The sequence below is a fragment of the Pristis pectinata genome, chromosome 23 (genome assembly GCF_009764475.1).
Source record: "Pristis pectinata isolate sPriPec2 chromosome 23, sPriPec2.1.pri, whole genome shotgun sequence".
Lineage (NCBI taxonomy): Eukaryota > Metazoa > Chordata > Chondrichthyes > Rhinopristiformes > Pristidae > Pristis > Pristis pectinata.
In genome coordinates this window covers 2,146,569-2,169,212 of record NC_067427.1, presented here as the reverse complement: position 1 = coordinate 2,169,212, position 22,644 = coordinate 2,146,569, and the positions used below count along the sequence as shown (strand labels likewise).

Here is a 22,644-nt window from a genome sequence, read left to right as displayed (position 1 = left end):
CCACAACTCTCTGCAGCTTCTTGCGGTCCTGGGCAGAGCAGTTGCTGCACCAAGCCGGGATACATCCAGACAGGATGCTTTTAGGGTAGTCGGTATCTGGAACGAGCTGCCAGAGGGGGTGGTGGAGGTAGGAACAGTGACAACATTTAAGAGGCATCGTGTCAGGTAGCTGAATGCACAGAGGGGTGTGGAATTAATGCAGGCTAGTGGGATGATGGTCAGTATAGACGTGGTGGGCCGAAGGGCCTGCTCCTAAGCTGTACAACTCTTATGAATCTAAATCCTTTGCCTTCTGATTTCAGAGCATCACAATATACTTTTATAGTCTGCTGTTCCTGGCCCATCTTCAAAGTGGAGTTTATTGCCCATGTGTGCACAGGTGCAATGAAAAACCTACTTGCAGCAGCATCACAGGCACAGAGCATCAGATACACAACATTCACAAGAAAAACAAATTACACACAATTTTTACAAGAAAACACAATTAGAACAAAAAATATCAAAGTCCATTTTAGTGCAAAATGGCCACGGTGTCGCTAAACTGTAGTGATTAGGGTTGTGCCGGTTGGTTCAAGAATCAAATGGTTGAAGGGAAGTAGCTGTTCCTGAACCTGGTGGTGTGGGACTTCAGGCTTCTGTACCTCCTGCCCGATGGCAGCTGCGAGAAGTGGCAGCGGATGAAGTGTCTCAGCTTTGTCAGCACACTGTGATCCAAGCAGCATCCTTCAGCAGAGAGATCCAACACCAAGGATGTGTTGTACAATCCCACCAGCCTTTGACCACCTCTGTCAGGTTTGACATCCAAGAGTTTTGTGCTAGTTGGATTGAACCAGAGGGATGTAATTTCCGGTGTTTGGACCATTGAACAGCTCCTCACTCTACATCAATGCAGAAAAACATTAAAAATAACTTTCTGCATGTATGAGGGAGGGAAGAGCAGAACGTTGAGGGTGAAAAGGCTTTCAGTCCTCAAGAACTCCCCAGCTGGGATCCAGTGAGTCAGCAGGCAGCCTTCCCTCACCTTGGGCAGTCAGGGATGGACAATCAACACTTGGCCACGCAGTGATGATCACATCCCCGAAAATCAAACTGCGACTTCCTTCCCTCTTGGACAATCAGATCACTGATGCCACGGTGAGAGTGTGGTTGGTTTTGTTCTTTGGCATTGCCATCCAATGAGTTGGAAATGCAATGCAACAAACAAGGGGACGTTTAATCATCCACATCTCCAATGTTTGAGCAGCTCATCCTCTCTCGTGTGCCCAGTAGACCCTTTGATCCTTTTTGCAATTCACTGACACTAAGGGGTAATTTATAGGAATGAATTCACACACAACAGAATCCCACAAAGAGGCAGAGGTGGCCTGAGGACCTGTGTCTGTGAGGTGGGTTGATGAACATGAAGGAGACCCCTGGGATCTTCCACCCAAGTGTGAGGCCTGGCTGTGGTGTTTGGGAGTCGTGAGTATTGTGGTAGGGACACCAGGAAACTTAACCCCAGCTTCAGCACTCCACACCTGGTTACACTCAGCAAACCTAAACCTTATTTTGTCATGATTTATTCATTGAACCAAACATACAACTGACAGGGGAAAACACCTGGCCAGATGCCAGTAAATGTTAAAAACATCTGGCCCACTTCCTGTAAACAATAAAAAAAGCATTGCTGGAAATCGCAGGTAAGACCGTGAGTGTGACTCAGAAGGTGTGAGGGGTGGGGCTTTGACCCGCCACACAAAGGAAGTGTGTAGGGACCTCGGGATGTAATACGTGGTCCTTCGCATGACCTTCCAAAAAAATTCAGTTTCTGCACACGTTCCTAGTTACAGCTTGAGGAAAGTTCCAAGCCTACCTTCGATGTGATACCTGTGCACCCTTGCCCATGTTCTCAGGCAGTCCCTCGGGATCGAGGGTGACTCGGTTCGGAGGTGACTGATGAGGCCAATGTGCGAACCACAGATGGGGCAAGAAGTGTCTGGCGGTGGGCAGGGGGATAGTTTGTGAGGGGTTCGCTCCTTCCACCACTTATGGTCCTTCTGTGTGCTCCCTGTGCACGGCCTGGAGGTACACAGTACCACCCCAAATACTCCTCCTTCGCATTGAGTGTTGTGGGCCAGAGGTCCCCTGGTGTGCGTGGGGATGTTGGGTTTCTTCAGCGAGGCTTTGAGCACATTCTTGAATCGTTTCCTGTCCCTGCCTGGTTCTGTCTTCCCATGACAGAGCTCAGAATAGTTCTAGGAGTCTTGTGTCGGGCATGTGCTCAGCATTCACAGCCCAAAGAGACAGCCGAGTAGTACTGGGGACGTTAGTTTGCTTGGCTTCCAGTGAATTCAGAGTCATGGAGTCAGACAGCATGGAAACAGGCCCTTCGGCTCAACTCGTCCATGCTGACTAAGGTGCCCATCTAAGCTCATCCCATTTGCCAATGTTTGACCCATATCCCTCTAAACCTTTCCTATCCATGGACCTGTCTGTGTCCTTTAAATGTTGTTAGTTTATCTGCCTCAACCACTTCCTCTGGCAGCTCGTTCCACGTACGGACCACTCTCTAGGTGGAAAAAGTTGCCCCTCAGGTTCCTATTAAACCTCTCCCCTCTCACCTTAAACCTGTGTCCTCTAGTTCTTGATTCCCCAGCCCTGGGAAAAAGACTGAGTGCATTCACCCTATCAATGCCCCTCATGATTTTATACACCTCTATAAGATCACCCCTCATTCTCCTACAGTCCTTTACAGAACATGAGTAAAGTCCCAACCTGCTCAACCTCTCTCTCTAGCTCAGCCCTTGACTCCCGGCAACATCCTGGTAAATCTTTTTTGCACTCTTTCCAGCTTAATGGCATCTTTCCTAGAGCTGGGTGACCAACACCGAACACAATATTCCAAATGCAGTAAGGAAGGCGTTCGGCACGCTTGCCATTATTAGTCGAGGCACTGAGTTCAAGAGTTGGGAAGTGATGTTGCAGCTTTATAGAACTCTGGTTAGGCCACATCTGGAGAACTGCATTCAATTCTGGTTGCCCCGTTGTAACGGGGAAGGATGTGGAGGCTTTGGAGAGGGTGTGGAAGAGGTTCACCAGGATGCTGCCTGGATTAGAGGGCATGAGTTATAAGGAGAGGTTGGACAAACTTGGGTTGTTTACTCCAGAGTGACAAAGTCTGTGGGGAGACCTGATAGAGGTTTATAAGATTATGAGATACATAGATAGGGTAGACAGCCGGTATCTTTCCCCCAGGGTCAAAATATCTAACACTAGAGGACATGCATTTAAGGTGAGAAGGGGAAAGTTCAAAGGAGATGTGCAGGGAAAATTTCTTACACAGAGAGTGGTGGGTGCCTGGAACGGGCTGCCAGGGGTGGGGGTGGAGGCAGATATGATTGAGGTGTTTAAGAGGCTCTTGGATAGGCCCGTGGATGTGCAGGGAATGGAGGAGTATGGACATTGTGCAGGCAGAAGGGATTAGTTTAGTTAGCTTTTTTTTGTGGGCTTGTTCCTGTGCTGTACTGTTCGATGTTCTATGTGGCCCCACCAATGTCTCGTACATCTGCAACACGACATCCCGCCTTCTACACTCACTGCCCTGACTGATGGTGCGGAGAAGCATTCGCGGTATCCCCGTGCCTTGAGGACCCTCTAGTGGTTGACAGATAACATGAAAATGATTGCTCAGAGAGAGCGCACCTTCAAGCTGCTGAAATGAGAAGCGGTGTTTACAATGACCATCTGTGGAAAGCATGAAGTTTGCACAGCCCCAGACCTCATCAGCATCCACTGAACAAATATACGTGCTTCTATTTTAATTCTTGGCAGTGGATTTTGTAACACTCATTGAACTTGTAGCACTTTATGTGAATCATGTAACAACTGGCAATGATTTTTCACTGTAACATTCACAATGAATTTTGTAAGGCAGTGAAAGTTTCCCGGCTCTTCACTAACCAGCTTGCTGAGGTAACAGGGTCTTCAGTGGGACTGGTTCCGAGGGGGCAGCTGGGTCAACATCGGTTAACCAGATTCAATTAACCGACATCCATCTAGTCGGCACGTGTGGGTAACCAAACATTTGCAGAGTTTGCACTGCATCGTGAAGCACATCTGCCCACTTTGAACATAAACATAGACAGCACAGGAACAGGCCCTTCGGCCCACAATGACTGTGCTGAACACGATGCTGAGTTAAACTAATCCCTTCTGCCTGTACGTGATTCATATCCCTCCAATTCCTGCATGTTCATGTGTCTAACAGACTCCTAAGCACCTCTATCGTATCTGCCTCCACCCCCACCCCCGGCAGCCCGTTCCAGGAACCCACCGCTCTCTGTGTAAGAAACTTGCCCCTCATATCTCCTTTAAACTTTCCCCCTCTCACCTTAAATGCATGTCCTCTAGTACTTGATATTTCTACCCTGGGAAAAAGATTCTGTTTACCCTATCTCTGCCTCTCATAATTTTACAAACTTCTATCAGGTCTCCCCTCAGCCTCTGACGCTCCAGAGAAAACAACCTAAGTTTGTCCAACCTCTCCTTACAGCTCAAACTCTCTAATCCAGGCAGCGTCCTGGTGAACCTCTTCTGCACCCTCTCCAAAGCCTCCACATCCTTCCTGTAACGGGGCGACCAGAACTGCACATAATGCTTGGAAATTTTGTCGTGATCCATCATCAATTCTCGGTTTCTCCACTGGATTCAGCTGCCACCCAGTTTTCAGAGGAAATGAGAACGTGTTTCAATTCCGGGTGGTTTGTGTGAATGAGAAAGTGTTTCTCATTAATGCTGGAAAGGGTTACTCTGTCCATTTCATCTCACCGGCTCCCAGAGCCTCCAGGCGATTCCTTCCCATTGTTCACTCGGAGACCATCTGGTCCTGATCCTGTCGGTCAGGACAGTGCCACACACATCCCAGTGCATCCCGCCCTTAAAACCTTGCTCTTTCTGCTCAAGGCTCCACGTCCCAGTAAATCCTGGATTTGTTCCAAGTTCTGTGAAAGCATCAGCAATGTTTTGTTGCATCGTGTGTGCTGTTATCAACAGAGCATCTTATTGTCCGTGTGTCATGTTCCACACACTTGCAACACCAGCTCTGAGTTTAAGAGAAACAGGAAGTTTTCACTGGACTGCACTGTCTTAGTGAATAATTCTCAAAAGTCTTTCCAGAGCGTTCGAAAATTGTTAAAAACCACCATTGTCCAGGCCACCTGCTCAGTCACAGCGCAGAGGAAGATCGCCACGTGTTCTCCTCCGTGTTGGAGAAACCAAGCATAGATTGGTGATCGATTTGTGTTCAGTCCGTGAGGGCAACCCTTCGCTTCCCATTGGCTGCCACTTCAATTCTCCATCCCACCCCCACCCGGACCTGTCTGTGGCCTCCTGCACTGTGACCATGAGGCCTAACGCGAGCTTGAGGAACAACATCTCATCTTCTGCCTGGGCACGTTGCAGCCCGCAGGACTCAGTAGCAAATTCTCCAACATTAGGTGACTTGTTCCTTCTCTCTGCATCATTACTGCTGAAAGTATTCCACCTCTGTCTGACTTTGGCTCAGCTTTTCAGTTCTATTTTGGAGTTTAATTCAGATAAGTGTGAGGTGTTGCATTTTGGAAAATCAAGTCCAGGTAGGACTTCCACAGTGAACGGCAGGGCCCTGGGGAGTGTTGTAGAACAGAGGGACATTGGAGTACACGTACATGGTTCACTGAAGGCATTTGGCACGCTGGCCTTCATCAGTCAGGACATCGAGTATAGAAGTTGGGAGGTCATGGTGCGGTTGTACAGGACGCTGGTGAGGCCGCACTTGGAGTATTGTGTTCAGTTTTGGTCGCCTGCTATAGGAAAGATGTTATTAAACTGGAAAGAGTGCAGAGAAGATTTATGAGGATGCTGCCTGGACTCGAGGGACCAAGTTATAGGGAGAGGTCGGACAGGCTGGGATGTTTTTCCTTGGAGTGCAGAGAGGTGATTGTTTAGAGGTGTGAAAAATCATGAGGGGCAGAGAAAGGGTGAATGCAACACCGTCTTTTTCCCAGGGTTGGGGAATCAAGGACTAGAGGGCACAGGTTTAAGGTGAGAGGGGAGAGATTTAATAGCAACCTGAGGGACAACTTTTTTTTAAACAGAGGATTGTACGTATGAGGAATGAGCTGCCAGAGGAAGTGGTTGAGGCAGGTACATTAACAACTTTTAAAAGACTTTAAATGTTGGACAGGTTCACGGATAGGAAAAGTTTAGAATGTCATGGGCCAAACGCTGGCAAATGGGATTGGCTTGGATGGGTATGGACCAGTTGGGCCGAAGGGCCTGTTGCCGTGCTGTCTGACTCTATTAGTGTAGCCTGACCTATTGAGCAGGTCCCCTGCCCTCCTGTTAGCAACACACAACGGACAAAGGATCTCCCTCTTACTGCTCCATGAATCCATTTGATCTCCCCTGACCCTATCGCAGATACTCCCTGTGTCCTATCCACCACCACTGCTGCTTAACATTTTCTTTTTTTAATCTCTCTCTCCTAGTTCTAAAGAAGGGTTCCTGACCTGAAGCAATAACTCTTCATCTCTGCAGAAGCTACCTGGCCAGCTGAGTGTTTGGAACATTTTCTGTTTTAATTAAACAGTTTGTGAATCCAGGGGACAGTGGTCAGCACAGTGGCCAGAGACTGCTAAACACAATGTTGGACCTACCGGTTCTGCCCCTGGCGGAGCAGGTGGGTGGGAAGTTCTGCACTTGGACCAGTCATGGGATGCTGACTCTGTGGGGAAGTTGTACTTTCTCCAAGGAAGTTTTGAGGATATCCTTGAATCTTTTCCTCTGGTGATCTCTCCCTGTGCAAGAGCTCAGACCAGAGCTGACCGAGGGAACAGGGATGTTGGCCTGGGAAGGCAGACTGATCTTGGAGGAATGAGGTGCCTACTGTAGGCAGTCCATGACTCAGACGCACACAGGTGGGCAGGAATGACTGCTGACCGGTAGACCGTGAACTTGGTGGCAGGTTTGAAGATTCAACCTGTTTGCTCAGTCACCCAAAGGTTGTGCTGGTGGTGAACTTCATCGTCAATGGTGGTACTCACTGGCAAGTGGCTCCTGACGTGGGGGAAATGGCCACATTTACAGGATTCTCGCCACCACCATCTTCTTGCAGCTACCAGGAGGTACAGAAGCCTGAAGTCCCACACCACCAGGTTCAGGAACAGCTACTTCCCTTCAACCATTCAGTTCCCGAACCAACCGGCACAGCCCTAATACTACAGTTTAACAACAGTATGACCACTTTCACTAAAATGGACTTTTTTTCTTTGTTCTAATTGTGTTCTTGTAAGAGTTGAGTATAATTCATATTTAGTATAATTTATGTTTATGTTTTTCTTGTGAATGCTGCTTATCTGATGCTCTGTGCCTGTGATGCTGCTGCCAGTAAGTTTTTCACTGCTCCTGTGCACACATGGACTCGTGCATCTGGCGAGAAACTCGACTCTAAACTCTGGACGTTTATTGATGGAGGGTAGTGTTGTACAGCAGTAAGGTCAGTAGGGGACCATTGTTCTGCAGCTGTTTAGTGTGACGCCCATCCTCTCATTAGCTTCTCGTTCACTGAAGCATTTAGAGCATCTGAACTTGTACACACACAGCGTCACCTGAACGATTTTCTCCTCATAAATCTACACTGACTCCGCTCAAGGTGTCTGTTATGACATCCTTCATCACAGCTTCCAGCAATTTCCTTGCCTCCATTTGCTCCACCACATTGTGGCTGAGATTGGAGCAACCTTGGTTCTGGAGAGAGGGTGACGTAGGTTGAACAGTTTCCCATTTGTCCTGTAGACCAGCCCCACTTCAGCGGGAAGCCCGTTGGAGCTGAGATGCTGCAGCAAGAAAGATTCCGTAGATTCTGGGATTCTCCCTGTGGATTGGGGGGTAGTGAATGTGACTCCGCTGTTTAGGAAAGGAGGGAGAGAGAAGATAAGGAAGTCCTGATGAAGGGTCTCGGCCCGAAACGTCGACTGTTTATTTCCCTCCATAGATGCTGCCCGACCTGCTGACTTCCTGGTGTTGCAATGGGCCGTGCCGTGCAACTACTTTCTGAGCCAGTTCACCGACACCTGGCCACCTGTCACTTCCGCGGCCGGGAGGAGACGGTGTACCGCGTGTACGTGGAGTGCGAGAGGTTGCAGCCCCTCTTTGAGTACCTGAAGGGGCTGCTGCTCAAGTTCTGGCTGCACTTCAGCCCGACGCTGCTGATCTACGGTCACCCGGTGCAGTGCAGGGCGGGTCGCGTGGAGGATCTCCTGTGGGTCTTCTGCTGGGCCTGGCCAAGCTGGCTATCCATGGGACACGGCGGCGGGTGGCCGAGGGTTCCGGCCGGTCGGCCTGCCTGCCCATCTTCCGTGCTTACGTCCACGCACGGGTGTCCTTGGAGAGGGAGCACGCGGTTTCCGTGGGCACCCTGGCTGAGTTCCGCACTCGGTGGGCCCCCTCAGGGGATCGCGTGTGTTGTGGATGGTGAGAATGCGATTCTTATCTGAAGCAGCCAGCTTAATCAAAGGCCTCTCCGACCCTGGACATTCTCTCTTCTCCCCCCTCCCATTGGGCAGAAGGTATTAAAAACCAGAAAGCAAGGACAACCAGGCTCAAGGACAGCTTCTACCCCACTGTTATAAGACTATGAACGGTTCCCTAGTACAATAAAATGAACTCTTTGACCCCACAATCTACCTCGTTATGGCCTTGCACCTTATTGTCTGCCTGCACTGCACTTTCTCTGTAACTTTATTCTGCATTCTGTTATTGTTTTCCCTTGTACTACCTCAGTGCACTGTTGTGATGAAATAATCTGTATGGATGGCATGCAAAACAAGTTTTTCACTGTACCTTGGTACATGTGACAATAATAAACATATTTACCTTGAAAAGGAGTGTGGAGTCAGTAGGGATTGATGAAGGAAATATCATGAGATGTGTAATAGTAGGCGATTTTAACTCCCCTAGTATTGACTGGGACTGCCATTGGGCTTGGATGGGACAGAATCTGGTAAGTGTGTCGTTTTCTCAAGCAACATGCAGATGGTGTGCTGCTTCATTCGTTGCTGAAGGCCAATACTCATGAGGATGGCAATTAGGAGGGCAAACAGTATGTGGGCTTTAATTATGAGGTGGTTTGATTGTGGAATCTGGAAGTGTAATCACCATTATGAGACTGCATAAGGTTAAGGAGGTTGCTCAATAGTCTGTCTCACTCGGAGCCTGATGCTTTATGAGGTTTATAAAGGGCAGCGTGGCTGATGTTCCCTGCGTTTCCCTTAGGGCTATCACAAGATGATAACACATGGGCAGAATCCATTGGTTTAGAAAACAGCCTTTCAGCCGTCGTGAAGCAGCAGTACAGGTCGAACCTAACAAGTGTTCCCTGCTGCAGAGAGCAGGGCCATCCTTCAGTGGTTACTGGTCAGATGCTGCCTTTTTTTGAAGGTGGTCACTGTTTCAACAATTTGAGGTCCTCAGTACAGCATTGTCCACCTCAGTTACTGACCTATGCCAGCTCATGGTTAAGCAATAGCGAGATAACACTCTCATCCTTGTTTTCAAATCCCTCTTTGGGCTCCCTCCTTCCTATCTCTGTAACCTCATCCAGCCCTACAACCTTCAGGAGTGTCTTATCCCCTGACAAGAGTTCTTGACCATTTCCCAATGCACTTGAACCACTGGCAGCTGTACCTTCATCTGCCCAGACTCCGAGCCCTGGAATCCATCCAAGAACGACATTTATGAGAGGTCTAAATAGGGGGCCCCTGTTGCTGCTGATCCTCCCGTGTCCATGTATTCACAAGTACAATAGCACTTAATGGTAAACATTCCCAGGCAATGTAACTCTGGACATTAGATGCAACCTCAAACCCAAGGTCTCCCTTTGTTCCACTCACTGTGCCCACCCCACCACCTGTTACTTACACCAACTTGCCTTCCACGGATGCTGTTTTATTGGCTGAGTTCTTCTGGCATTTTTGTTTTCCTAATAGCATCCAGGCTTTAGTATTTTCCAATACAAAGAAGCCAAAAATGATTACAGAGACAACTATTAAAGCAGCCTTGACCAATACTTGGCAAACTTGTCCAACTAATTGTTATGAGCCCAGGTTGTTGTTTGATGAGTGTCCCTTTAAGATGCCTGAATGGCAGTGTGTGTGGCTTTATCTGACTACTGCAAGTAGAAAAAACTGGAACATACTGGCAGTTGCACAGACAGTCAAAGGGAGTGAGAGGAGAGAGTTGGTAGCACTGACTGCCGGACTCTGTATCTACGAGTGAAGCACAATAGTTGTCTGTCACTGTACGATCCATGTGTGGATTTTTGGAGGCATCTGTGGAGTGCACTTTGTCATTAACCTGTACTGGGAAGCAGGTATATATGTGGGTGGCCACATATCGAGTGCCCTCGGTGTGGCAGATACTTCAGAACAAAGCAGTGGAGATCATAGATTGAGGTGTCAAATGGGCTCCATCGTGGAACTTGTGGATTTCATAAACTCCTCCTCCCTACATTCTCCTGTGGTTTTCAGAAGCCTTTGCTCATTGTTCTACTTCATGACTTGCTGAACTGAACTTTGAGAACTGTTCCTAGACTTGGGGGTTTGGGAACTTGCCACACACACACTTCGAGTTTATTTTGGGGTCAATGTCTGATACCTAACATTTTTATTTCTCTTATAATTACAAGTAGTTATTAATAAATAGATTCTAACATTTAAACGTGATTCATTCTATTTCTATTGTTGCTGGTACGTAACATAATTTAGAAAGTGTCTTCAAGCACAAAAAGTTCAATACAGTCTTGTTGCAAAGCTTTACACTGTGCTCAATGAGAAGCTCAGGAGAAGATAATTCAAGTGGTAACAAGAGAATAAGTCACTCCAACCTTCCTTTATTATCATAAACTGTATACAAAATCCTTTACAAGTTTATGCATTCTTGGTTGTCCTGGTGCGTTTCTTTTTGACCACAACGGGTTTCTGACTCTTCAGGATCGCACTAGCACGGCGGAGTGCAGCCTGCAAGAAAAGGCCACATGTCACACAAAGTCACTGCCGTCACTGAACACCAACAATTTATAACTCAAACTGCTAGAGCTGCTGCCTCACAGCTCCAGAGACCTGGTTCAATCCTGACCCTGGATGCCGATTGCACATTCTCCGTGACTCTGTAGGTTTCCCCCGTGTGAACAAGTTTCCTTCCTCATCCCAAAGACGTGGGTGGTAGGGTAATTGGCCACTGTAAATTGTTCCTGGTGTAGGTGCATGAGGGACCTTGGGAGTACAGGTACATGGTTCCCTGAAAGTGGAGTCACAGGTGGACGAGGAGGTGAAGAGACCTCCGTCAGTCAGGGCACTGAGCAGAGAAGTCTGAAGGTTATGTTGGGGCTGTACAGGATACTGGTGAGGCCCCACTTGGAGTGCAGTGTTCACTTTTGGTCACCCTGCTATAGGAAAGATGTGATTAAACTGGAAAGAGCGCAGAAAAGATTTACCAGGATGTTACCAGGACTCGAGGGACCGAGTTATGGGGGGAGGTTGGACAGGCTCGGACTTCTTTTTCCTTGGAGTGCAGAGAGGTGTTTGTGTAGAGGTGTGAAAAATCATGAGGGGCATAGAAAGGGTGAATGTGCAGTCTTTTTCCTAGGGAAATGGAATCAAGGACTAGAGTAAATAGGTTTAAGGTGAGAGGTGAAGATTTATTAGGAACTTGAGGGGCAACTTTTATTTTTAAACAGAGGGTGCTGGAGTGAGCTGCCAGAGGAACTGCTCAACCAGGTACTTTTAGAAGACAGGTGGACAGACACATGGATTGAAAAGGTTTCGAAGGCTATGGGCCAAAGGGCCTGTTTCTGTGCTGTACAACGACGGCAGAGTACCAGGGCAATTGATGGGAATGTGGGGGAGAACAAAATGGTTTTAGTGTAGAATTAGCATCAGATGGTTAGTTGACAGTATGACGGACTCAGTGGGCCAAAGGACCTGATTTGTGCTGTATGACCATGACAAAGGCACGTAGAGGTTGGGGAGAACGATGAAACAGTGGCAGACATTACAGATTCAGCAGGCAGATGTTTAATTAAAAATTAAAAAAAAGCTCAAACATTGCTAATAAGGTTGGAAAGTAGCATTCTCAAATCTCTGCTCGAAATAAAGCCACAAATTAAATGTATGGAGACTGGGTAACAAACCACTCATTTCTGTGCAGTAACTTAGCATCTTTCTTTCAAAAAGAATCTGTTCTTGTTCAATAATCCTATGGTGACGTAGGAAACAATGTATAATTGTGAAGAAACAAGATGCCAGAGGAACTCTGCAGGCCAGGCAGCATCCGTGGAGAAAAGCAGGTGGTCAACATTTTGGGTCAGGACCGAAGATAGGAAAAGGGGAAGCCCAGTATATAGGAGGGAAAAGCAGAGCAGTGATAGGTGGACAGAAGAGGGGAGGTGGGGTGGGCACAGGGTGGTGATAGGTAGATGCAGGTAAGAGATAGTGATGGGCAGGTGTGAGGGAGGAGGGGAGAGCAGATCCACCGGGGGATGGGTCACAGGGAAGGAGGCAGGTGGCAATGGGGGCCGGGGAGAGAAAAATTTGGCAAGGAGAAAATAGGAAAAGGAGAAGATTAGAAGGGAACACCCCGCCTGCCCTCTGTTGTCCACCTATCATATCCTCCAGCATCTTGTTTTTTTCATCCAGATTCCAGCACCTGAGGTCCTTTGTTTCTCTAGGAATGTATGATCCCCGTCTCCAAGCAGAGTGCTTGCAGTCACTGAACCACAATAAAAATCCTAACGAGAGGGAGGGGCAGGCTAGTATTGACACGCAACTGGCCACCTGTCACACACACAAATCCAGGGACATGCAATGGTCCTTAGCTGGATAAAAGGAAAACAGCAATAAACAAACAGAATGACTTCCATCACAGCCAGCAGCTGGTGTCAGTGGTAAAAGCACAGAACTCCTACCATGCGGAGATCTTTCCGGTAGTTGTTCTTACGGATGATGTGGCGCAAACTGTTCAGGGTGGCGCGGCCGTTCTTATTGATGGTGATCCTTTCGTAGGACGTTGCAGGTTTCCTTTGACCTAAATCAAACAGATAAAAACAATTACTGAACGGAACTTAACATAAAGTATAAGCAGATTACAAATGGCTGAACTTATCCCCAGATACGCCAGACTTGAATGAGAAACAAAGGATGTTCTATACAGGGCCACGTGAAAAATAGCAAATCAAAGACCCAAACTCATAGCCATTCCTCTACTGTTAAAGCAGGCGTTTCACAGAAAGTGCATACAGGGCCACCAGGAGTCTAAGTAAATGGGGATAGTGCAGTGAAGTGGTTGAAGTAACAGATCAGAATTGAACGGAGCATGGAGAGCACACCTGCTTCTGTCTCTACACCTGCCCCAGAGTGTCTGTTCTGATCGAAGTTACCACATCTAAATCCACCTTCCAGTGGGTCCGTAATGTTGCTGGTTGTGGCTCTTTAACGATATATTCAAGCATGGTTCGTACTTTCAGACCAAGTCCAGAACCCATCACCCTCTGGGCAAGGATGTTACTTTAAAGCCTTACCGCTGGTTTCTGAGCCCTCTGCTAAGGGAAATGGGACCTTCCTGCTTATTCCCCCTCTGCTCCTCAATCAAGTCTCCCCTCAGCACCAAAACAATCCCAGTTCACCAACCTTTCCTCAATTTGTGCAATCCTGGTCACCAAGCTATAGGAAGGATGTGATTAAGCAAGGGAGGGTGCAGGGAAGATTCAGGAGGATGTTGCTGGACCAGAGGACTTGGGGTACAAGAAGAGGCTGGGATTTCTTTCCCTGGAGCACAGAGACTTAAGGGTGACCTTATAGAGGTTGGTTAAATAACGAAAAGCATGGATAGGGTAGACAGTGACAGCATTTTACTCAGCCAAGGGGAATCTGAAAGTAGAGGGCACAGCTTTAAGGTGAAAGATTTAAAAAGGGATCCGAGGGACAAGTTTCTCCACACAGAGGGCAGTGGGTGCATGAAATGAGTTGCGTGAGGAAGCTGTAGAAGTGGGCACAATTACAACATTTAAAAGGCACTTGGACAGGTCCATGGCTAGACATCTTGGCATGGACAAGTTGGGTCAAAAGGGCTGTTTCCCTGCTGTACAAAACCACAATATCTCAGTCCTGGCAGCATCTTCATCAATATCCTCTGCACCCTCCCCAGTGCAGTCTCATCTCTGTGGTGGCCAGAACCGTTTGGAGTTTTTGTACCTCAACTATCTGAACTGAGCAAGTGGAAGACAAAATACACATTTTGAAGACATAATCCAGAGCCAAGGAACTGATCAATGCACCTACCCGCTCGCTTTTTGAGGACTACAACCACACCCTTGCCATCAGCTGCAGGCTCTACACCTACAGTTTTACGGTGGATAAGTCCATTGTAACGGAAGGAATTTCTGGCCTTCAGGTTGTTGGGTTCCTGTAATAAAAGTCAATACGTTCAAAGTGAAACATTTAAACAACTGTCAGAGTTAGATGCAGGGAACTAATATCAAAACAATTTGAGCAATAAGGGCAAGCACGGTAGTGTAATGCTATTACAGCGCCAGTGACCTGGGTTCAATTCCAGTCACTGTCTGTAAAGAGTTTGTACGTCCTCCCCGTGTCTGCGTGGGTTTCCTCCGGGTGCTCCGGTTTCCTCCCACATTCCAAAGATGTACAGGTTAGGAAGTTGTGGGCATGCTATGTTGGCGCCGGAAGCGTGGCGACACTTGCGGGCTGCCCCCAGAACATTCTACGCAAAAGATGTATTTCACTGTGCGTTTCGATGTACATGTGACTAATAAAGAAATCTTATCTTAAAGACAAGGCTTCAACAGCAAACAGATGAATTTGGTAAAAGCACTAAAGACAGTTTAGTCGTTAACAAGGATACTGGTAGCCAAACCAACCAAGGTAAAGAGCTGGCTGAAAATGCAGGAACACTGGAGAGGTTGGCACAATTAATGTTCAATTACAGATGGGACCAAGTTAACCAGGACATCTCCCCATCAACAATCACCAACACACTGGGCTGTGGACAGGGGGCTGTATCCCAGCCCAAGCTACCAGAAGGGGCAGAAACAGCCAGAGTCAGGGCTGTGCACTCACCGTGCTGTACACCTGGTTGTTCCGCTTGATGAGGAAGCTCGAGCAGTTACGGATGATCATCCACTGAAGGTGCGACGACATTTTGAGCCCTGGGTGGAGGCACAGAGACCGGGAGGGGGTCAGAGATTTGGCTGGATCCATGACCATAAGATATAGGAGCAGAATCAGGCCATTTGGCCCATCAAGTCTGCCCCACCATTCAGTCATGGCTGATTTCTTTTTCTCAACTGCACTCTCCCCGTAACCCTGACCCCCCACCAATCGAGAACCAATCAATCTCTGCCTTAAATACACCCAATGGCCTCCCCCGCCCTCTGTGGCAACGAATCCCACAGATTCACTGCCCTCCGGCTGAAGAAATTCCTCCCCATCCCAGTTCTACAGGGACGTCCCTTTGTCCTGAGGCTGTGCCCTGGGATCCGGGACTCTCCCACTGATGGGAACATCCTCTCCACGTCCACTCGATCCAGGCCTCAGTGTCCGGCGGGTTTCAGTGAGATCCCCTCCCCGCCATCCCGACCCCCGAACCCCCCCACCCATCCCCTGACCCCCCCCCCATCCCCCTGACCCTCCCCACCCATCCCCTGACCCCCCCATCCCTCTGACCCCCCCCACACATCCCCCTGACCCTCCCCCCCCATCCCCCGAACCCCCCCACCCATCCCTCTGACCCCCCCCACCCATCCCCCTGACCCCCCCCACCCATCCCCTGACCCCCCCCACCCATCCCCTGACCCCCCCCACCCATCCCCTGACCCTCCCCCCCATCCCCATCCCCAGGCCCAGACACACCGAACGCTCCTCGTACGTTCCCCGTCACCCCCGGGGCCCAGCCCGTGAGGGAGGGAGCGCCCCCCGGCGCTCCCTCACCCCCTCCCCCGGGCGCTCCCTCACCTCCCCCCCTCCCCCGGCGCTCCCTCCCCCCCTCCCCCGGGCGCTCCCTCCCTCCCTCCCCCGGGCGCTCCCTCACCTCCCTCCCTCCCCGGGCGCTCCCTCCCTCCCCCGGGCGCTCCCTCACCTCCCTCCCTCCCCAGGCGCTCCCTCCCTCCCCCGGGCACTCCCTCACCTCCCTCCCTCCCCCGGGCGCTCCCTCCCTCCCTCCCCCGGGCGCTCCCTCCCTCCCTCCCCCGGGCGCTCCCTCACCCCCCCGGCGCGGGGTTTCCCGGGCCCCCCCCCAGGGGTCACCTCCTGCTCCTCGGGCGCGCGGACCAGAAAGGGCGAGGCCGCCGCTCGCGCCGCCTTATCCCCGCGCGCCCTCCGCGGGCCGCCTCACCGCCGGGGCCCGGCCGCCGCCCCCGCCGCGCCGCCCGCTTCCCTCCTCCGCCAAAAAATCACCCACGGAGCCTCCGTCCGGCCCCGGGGCCGCTCCCCCCGCGGGGGCGCCGCCGGTTCGATTCTGCTGCCGTTTACAGCGGGACTATGTTACTTCCGGTGCGGAGGGACACGGGTGACGCGGAGGAAGCAACGCAATCGGCGCGCGCCGCCTTCTCCGGATGACGTGATCGCATCGCGACAGCGGGTGGTGCCGCCATCGTCGGACGGCAGCAGAGCCGGAGGTCGGGGGTCAGGGGTCGCGGACGGGGGTCAGGGGTGATCCGGGGGATGGGGGTGACGGGGCCGCCGGCCCGGTACCGGGGGGGGGAGAGGGGAGCGTCGCCAGGGTGACGACCACCGTCTGTTGCCATGGAGACGGCGCCCAGTGGGGTCCGGGGATCGGGGTCCCGGGGGTCCGGGGGTCGGGGGGTCCCGGGAGTCGGGGGTCCGGGGGGTCGGGGGTCGGGGGGGTCGGGGGTCGGGGGGGTCCGGGGGGTCGGGGGTCCGGGGGGTCGGGGGGTCCCGGGAGTCGGGGGGTCGGGGGTCCGGGGGGTCGGGGGTCCGGGGGGTCGGGGGGGTCCCGGGGGGTCGGGGGGTCCCGGGAGTCGGGGGGTCGGGGGTCCGGGGGTCCGGGGGGTCGGGGGTCCGGGGGGTCGGGGGTCCGGGGGGTCGGGGGGGTCCCGGGGGGTCGGGGGGTCCCGGGAGTCGGGGGGTCGGGGGTCCGGGGGTCCGGGGGGTCGGGGGTCCGGGGGGTCGGGGGTCGGGGGGGTCCGGGGGGTCGGGGGGGTCGGGGGGTCCCGGGAGTCGGGGGGTCGGGGGTCCGGGGGGTCGGGGGTCCGGGGGTCCGGGGGGTCCGGGGTCGGGGGGTCGGGGGTCGGGGGGAGCCTCTGTGACACGATCCCTGAACCTGTGCCCGATCTGCAGGGGCTGGAACCACCGCCTGGTTCAGCGGAGGTTTTGCTGCCGGTTAAAGTCAGTGAATGTTTGATGAGTTTGCGATGGGTATAAACCGGCTTTAATGTCCCCAATGTGTCAACAGTGAAATAAGATGATACCTAATGGATTAACTTATCCCAACAGTTGTAAAGATCTAATATAACAGATCAAATAATTGCATAAATGTTTTATTTTGAGCTCTTTCCAGGGATGTTGCTGGAACTCCCGGCTCCTGGACTGGATCAGATGTCAGATGGTGAGAAGCCGCTGTCTGCCGGACTTCAGAAAGCACTGAGCACCCTCCAGGATTCCACAGAGAAATGGCAAGACATAACCGCAATCTGTGTTGGGTGCTGTGTGTAAGGAAAAATCTTGTGTAGCCTGTGGTCAGGTCTAAGTATTTTCCTTATAAATTTAAATTAAGACATGCTAACACAGCATCCGTTCCATTCTGGAGTGTGTTGGATTAGCCCCAGTTTGTGCTTGAATGTCTTTTCTGGAGGGGCAGGTGGGGGCGTATTTAGTGCGACTGATTTAATCTGCTCAGGGCGAACGTTTTCTGCCTGTTAATTTCTGTATTCTGTTTGACTTCCAGTCTGTTTCAAACTGTGGAGGACGAGACAGATTCGGATTCCACAGACTCGTTGGGTGACCAGCTCTATGACCTGGTGGACGTTCACGGTACTGGACACAGTGAGAAAATAACAGGTTAGGTGGCCAAAAACGTCCCCCTGAAGTCAAAGGCTTGTTTTAATGTTACAAGGTCTTTTCGTGCTGTAATACCTAAACTGATTGCTGAAGGCAGGGTGATAGATGTTGTCCATACCGACTAGCTGGGCATTTGACAAGGTACACTAGTCCAAAAGGTCCATGTGGGGTCCAAGGAGAACTGGCTAATTGGACCCAAAATTGGCTCGGTGACACAAGGGGAGGGTGGTGGTGGTGGAAGGATGTGTTTTTGATTTTAAGTCTGTGACCAGTGGTGTCCGGCAGGGGTCGGTGCTGGGACTGGTGCTGCTTGTGATGTGCATTAAAGAGTGCAGAGGAAGTTTACACGGATGTTGCCCGGACTTGAGGACCTGAGATACAGGGAAAGGTTGAATAGGTTAGGACTTCATTCCCTGGAGTGCAGGAGAATGAGGGGAGATCTTATGGAGGTGCACAAAATTATGAAGGGTATAGATAGGGTGAGTCCATGCAGGCTTTTCCCTCTAAGGTTGGGTGAGACTAGAACTAGAGGTCATAGGTTTAGGGTGGAAGGTGAAATATTTAAGGGGAATCTGAGGGGGAACTTCTTCACTCAGAGGGTGGTGAGAGTGTGGAACGAGCTGCCAGCGAAAGTGGTGGATGTGGGTTCAATTCTAACATTCAAGAGAGGTTTGGATAGGTGCATGGATGGGAGGGGTTTGGATGGGTGCAGGTAGATGGGACTAGGCAGATGAGGTCTTCATGGACTAGATGGGCCGAAGGGCCTGTTTCTGTGCTGTGGTACTCTATGACTTGGATGTGAATGCAGGAGGAATGATTAGTAACTTTGCAGATGAACTGAAAGTTGCTGGTGTTGTGGACAGTGAGGAAGGTTGTCCAAGGCCACAGCAGGATGTACATCAGGTGGAAAGTTGGGCAGAGCGTTGGAATCTTCCCAACCCTTCTGTTCTTTGGATTAACAATAAGATGACTGAGATCCAGACAACTTGATGGAGATTTTGGGCCATTGTCAGTGGCGTGGACAAGATCAGCTCCTTCTCACAAAGTACTCTTGGGTGACAACCTACGGACCGTTGAACAGATTCTACAGGGAAACAAACTTTATTGATTATTTAGCGGCTCGTTTTTTAAAGTGTGACCTGACTTCTTCAATGACCGTGACCCAAGTGGGGATAACCCCTGGTTGGATACATGAGTTACACACACAGTGGGGAGCTGCTCATTTGATAGGATTTCTTTATTAGTCGCATGTACATCGAAACACACAGTGAAATGCATCTTTTGCGTAGAGTGTTCTGGGGGCAGCCCGCAAGTGTCGCCACGCTTCCGGCGCCAACACAGCACGCCCACAACTTCCTAACCCGTACGTCTTTGGAATGTGGGAGGAAACCCACGCAGACACAGGGAGAACGTACAAACTCCTTACGGGCAGTGGCCGGAATTGAACCCGGGTCACTGGTGCTGTAAAGCGTTACGCTAACCGCTACACTACCGGGCCTGCCCTAATGTTGGAATGTATTAACATTCTGTTAGCCAAAAACAAACTGCTGGAGGATCTCAGTGGGTCAGGCAGCATCTGTGGGAGGAAATGGACGGTTGCTGTTTCGGGTCGAGACCCTTCCTCTGGACTGAAAGATAGAGGGGAGATAACCGGTGTAAAGAGGTGGGGGGAAGGGGTGGAGCGAGAGCCGGCAGGTGATGGGTGGATGGAGGAGGGGAGGGTGGAGATAGCGACAGAGGCCGGGAGGTGAGAGGTGGAGGTGACAGAGGGCTGCAGACGGTGGGATCTGATGGGAGAGGAAGGTGGAGCCTGGAACCAGGTAAGGGAGGTGTGGAGGAAAACAGGAGGAGGGGACCGAGTGAATGGGAGAAAGAAACGGGGTGATGGGGGTGTGTGTGTAGGAGGAACTGGGTAGATCAGGAGGGGAGAGAACAGGGACAGAGGGGGAGCAAGTTCTGTTAACATTCTGTATGTTGTGCTGCATGTTGACAGGCGAATGTGCTGGTTTTTACAGGGATGCTGCTGGAGCTGGGCAGGAATGAAGTAAAGAAACTGGTCAGTGATCCACAGCTGTTGGAACAGAAGATTCATGTTGCCCAGGAAGCACTTGAGCAGTAAGTGCTTGTGTTTGGAATATTTGATATTCTGTCAAAGACTTTGGAATAAAATGAAGTGCGTCCCTCTGATAGTGTCAGGTCAAGTTCTTGCTTCTCTGAGTGACCTGCTAGAACCAAATCTGTAAGACATGGGCTGCTGCAGGGGTTGGGGGAGGATGTGTGTGAGGTTGTTGTTGTTGCTCAAAACAGTGGTCTGCAGGAGATCGATACGGGGAGCTGCACTTGAAATGCTTCAACCTATTCGGAGTGAACAATCTCCAGGAGAGAGTTGTCCGTGTACTGTGATGTTTTATTTGATGTTGTCTTGAGATGTGAATAAGCAACGTACAGATTATCCCGTGCCATACCTGTAAAGTTCGGTGCTTCTCATGCCCTCAGAGAATTGCTGCGTGAGACGGGAGCGTCCGATCTGGACTGTGACAATGTGAAGGAGAGGCTCGGAGAGAAGATTTTTGAACGGGTGGAAAAGATTGATCCAGAGAACTGCGCGTACATCACAGGTGAGGCAAACTCGTTTCTTTAAATCTTCACATGGCAAACTGTGCAGTGATTTTCAGATTAGAACAAATGGATCACATCGGATTCGGACTTTCATCTTTGATCAGTGTACGAGTTGCCTGTCACATAGTTTTTAGTTGCCACATTGAAGTAGCTGTTATTTATATTAACTAATCTCTCTCAGTAACAGGGTTCTGATTTGACTCGATACAAAACTTTTTCAGGAATGCTTTTGGAATTGGATCCTTCAGCCATCCGTATGTTGCTGACTGACAGCTCGGCACTGAAAGGTGCCGTCCAAAGGGCGCAGGCTGCACTTCCACAGGCAGCTGCACACAGATCCTCAGACCCTGACCCAAATAATGAGGAGGGAAGTGATCTGGACAGTGAGACTGAGAACTTAGGAGAGGAATTATACTGTTACATTAACAGCACTAAATACAGTCAGCACTCCAGCAAGATAACAGGTACAGCTGGTTAAAGACATTTAATGTGTTTTTGTTTAACTACTAAGTTATGCCTGACACAGTTCACTCTGGAGTGTAGCAGGATAATCTGGGAAATGCTGCCCTGGAAGCATTGCTTCAGTGTGTCATGTGAACCTTGCACACTGCAGCCACAGTGAGCTGGTGGAGGAGAGGAAAGGGATTTGGTAGTGATTGGTAGATTGTCTGACAGATGTTACATTTTGATTAGAGAGCAGCCTGATCTATAACATTAACAGCTCTGCAATCATCTCTAGGCATGCTGCTTGAGATGCCTCACGCCAGCTTGGTGGAACTGCTGAAATCACCAGAACAACTGAATGAGAAAATCCAGGTTGCTGCTGCAGCTTTGAAAGACAGCTGACCCAAGTCAAGTCCTCGGTCCACATTAGGTAGAGTCACATCAGAGTTTAATTTGGATCTGTGATATGCCCACTTGTTTCGTGAAGAACCTTAAATTACCTGCCATTTTATGTCACTAGTTCACACTGCAGGGGATTTATCAATGGTTTGGATTTACACAATGCAATTAATCAATACGTGGCTGTACTGTTGTTAAATTGTGTTGTAGGTCATAATATTTTGTGGAGAATAAGGCTGGTAATCAAAAACTACAATAATTTGCAGGTTGCTAGATAAGGGACTTAATCATGGACCCTGATGTCCATTATAAAAGGTGAACATAACAAGTCTTTTGCTACAATAGATCTTGAGTTTCACAGTTTAACTTATTTTCAAAACACATTGCTGTGTGTTAGGAATCACCTTTAATCAATTCCTCACTGTTCAGGCCAAGTGCCAATCAGCTTTGCACTAAATTCAAAAGGACCAAGGTGATTGGGTTAGGCTTGTGTTTAACTTGCACACTGCCCTGTGAGCTCATAACCCCAAGCTGATGAGTGCAGGCTGTTCAGAACTTGGATTGCCAGTTGTGAGAGTTTAATATTTTCAAACATAATTGGGTCCACTAGTCAGATAAATGTTGTTTAAATGAGAACTGTTTAATCAAAGCAATTCCTGAATTAGGATCAAACTGTGAATTACTGTCACTTTCTGGGCAGTTGTGCAATAGTGAATTAAACTTCATCAAACTGTGCACAATTATTGATAATACTGATTTTCTTGCAAATGTTCATGTTCCAATCATTTTTGCAACATGAGCAGTGGATTCTCACCAAAATTAAATAAAAACAAATGGACCATGCTGACTGATGCCAATAGTTACTTTGGCTCCTAGGATAGGTGAATTTACTGGGTTTCATTTGCTGATATTTAAACATTGGATACAAACCATTTCCAACCCTGGGGCTTCTGGCAACCTGCTGGTTTAATCCCTTTCACAGAAGAATCAATGACTAGGATACCAGAGCTAGTATAGCTTCCAGGGTCATCTGCCTTCCGGTCTGAATCACTGCAGGAAGCACCTGCTTTCTGGTTTG

The 22,644-nt window shown here is 49.9% G+C and overlaps 2 protein-coding genes across 3 annotated transcripts; one reads left to right on the top strand and one right to left on the bottom strand.

Moving 5' to 3' along the window:
* Positions 1 to 10,886: 10,886 nt before the first annotated feature.
* rpl28 (ribosomal protein L28) lies at positions 10,887 to 16,402 on the bottom strand. Of its 2 annotated transcripts, none has more exons than XM_052037139.1 (5): positions 16,332 to 16,402; positions 15,147 to 15,235; positions 14,352 to 14,475; positions 12,980 to 13,098; positions 10,887 to 11,033 (listed from the first exon to the last, which is right to left on the bottom strand). In XM_052037139.1, exons 2-5 carry the CDS (start codon positions 15,225 to 15,227, stop codon positions 10,944 to 10,946), a joined length of 414 nt encoding a protein of 137 aa, XP_051893099.1. In that variant the 5' UTR covers positions 15,228 to 15,235; positions 16,332 to 16,402; the 3' UTR covers positions 10,887 to 10,943. The 2 variants fall into 2 exon arrangements, with proteins under 2 accessions (XP_051893099.1, XP_051893100.1); XM_052037140.1 differs by lacking the exon at positions 16,332 to 16,402 and adding an exon at positions 16,290 to 16,328.
* Positions 15,352 to 22,409, top strand: LOC127582268 (uncharacterized). The gene is made up of 9 exons (XM_052037440.1): positions 15,352 to 15,386; positions 15,927 to 15,982; positions 16,325 to 16,702; positions 17,605 to 17,719; positions 17,992 to 18,104; positions 20,120 to 20,219; positions 20,601 to 20,722; positions 20,945 to 21,187; positions 21,463 to 22,409. Exons 1-9 carry the CDS (start codon positions 15,352 to 15,354, stop codon positions 21,567 to 21,569), a joined length of 1,269 nt encoding a protein of 422 aa, XP_051893400.1. The 3' UTR covers positions 21,570 to 22,409.
* The last annotated feature ends 235 nt before the right edge of the window (positions 22,410 to 22,644 follow it).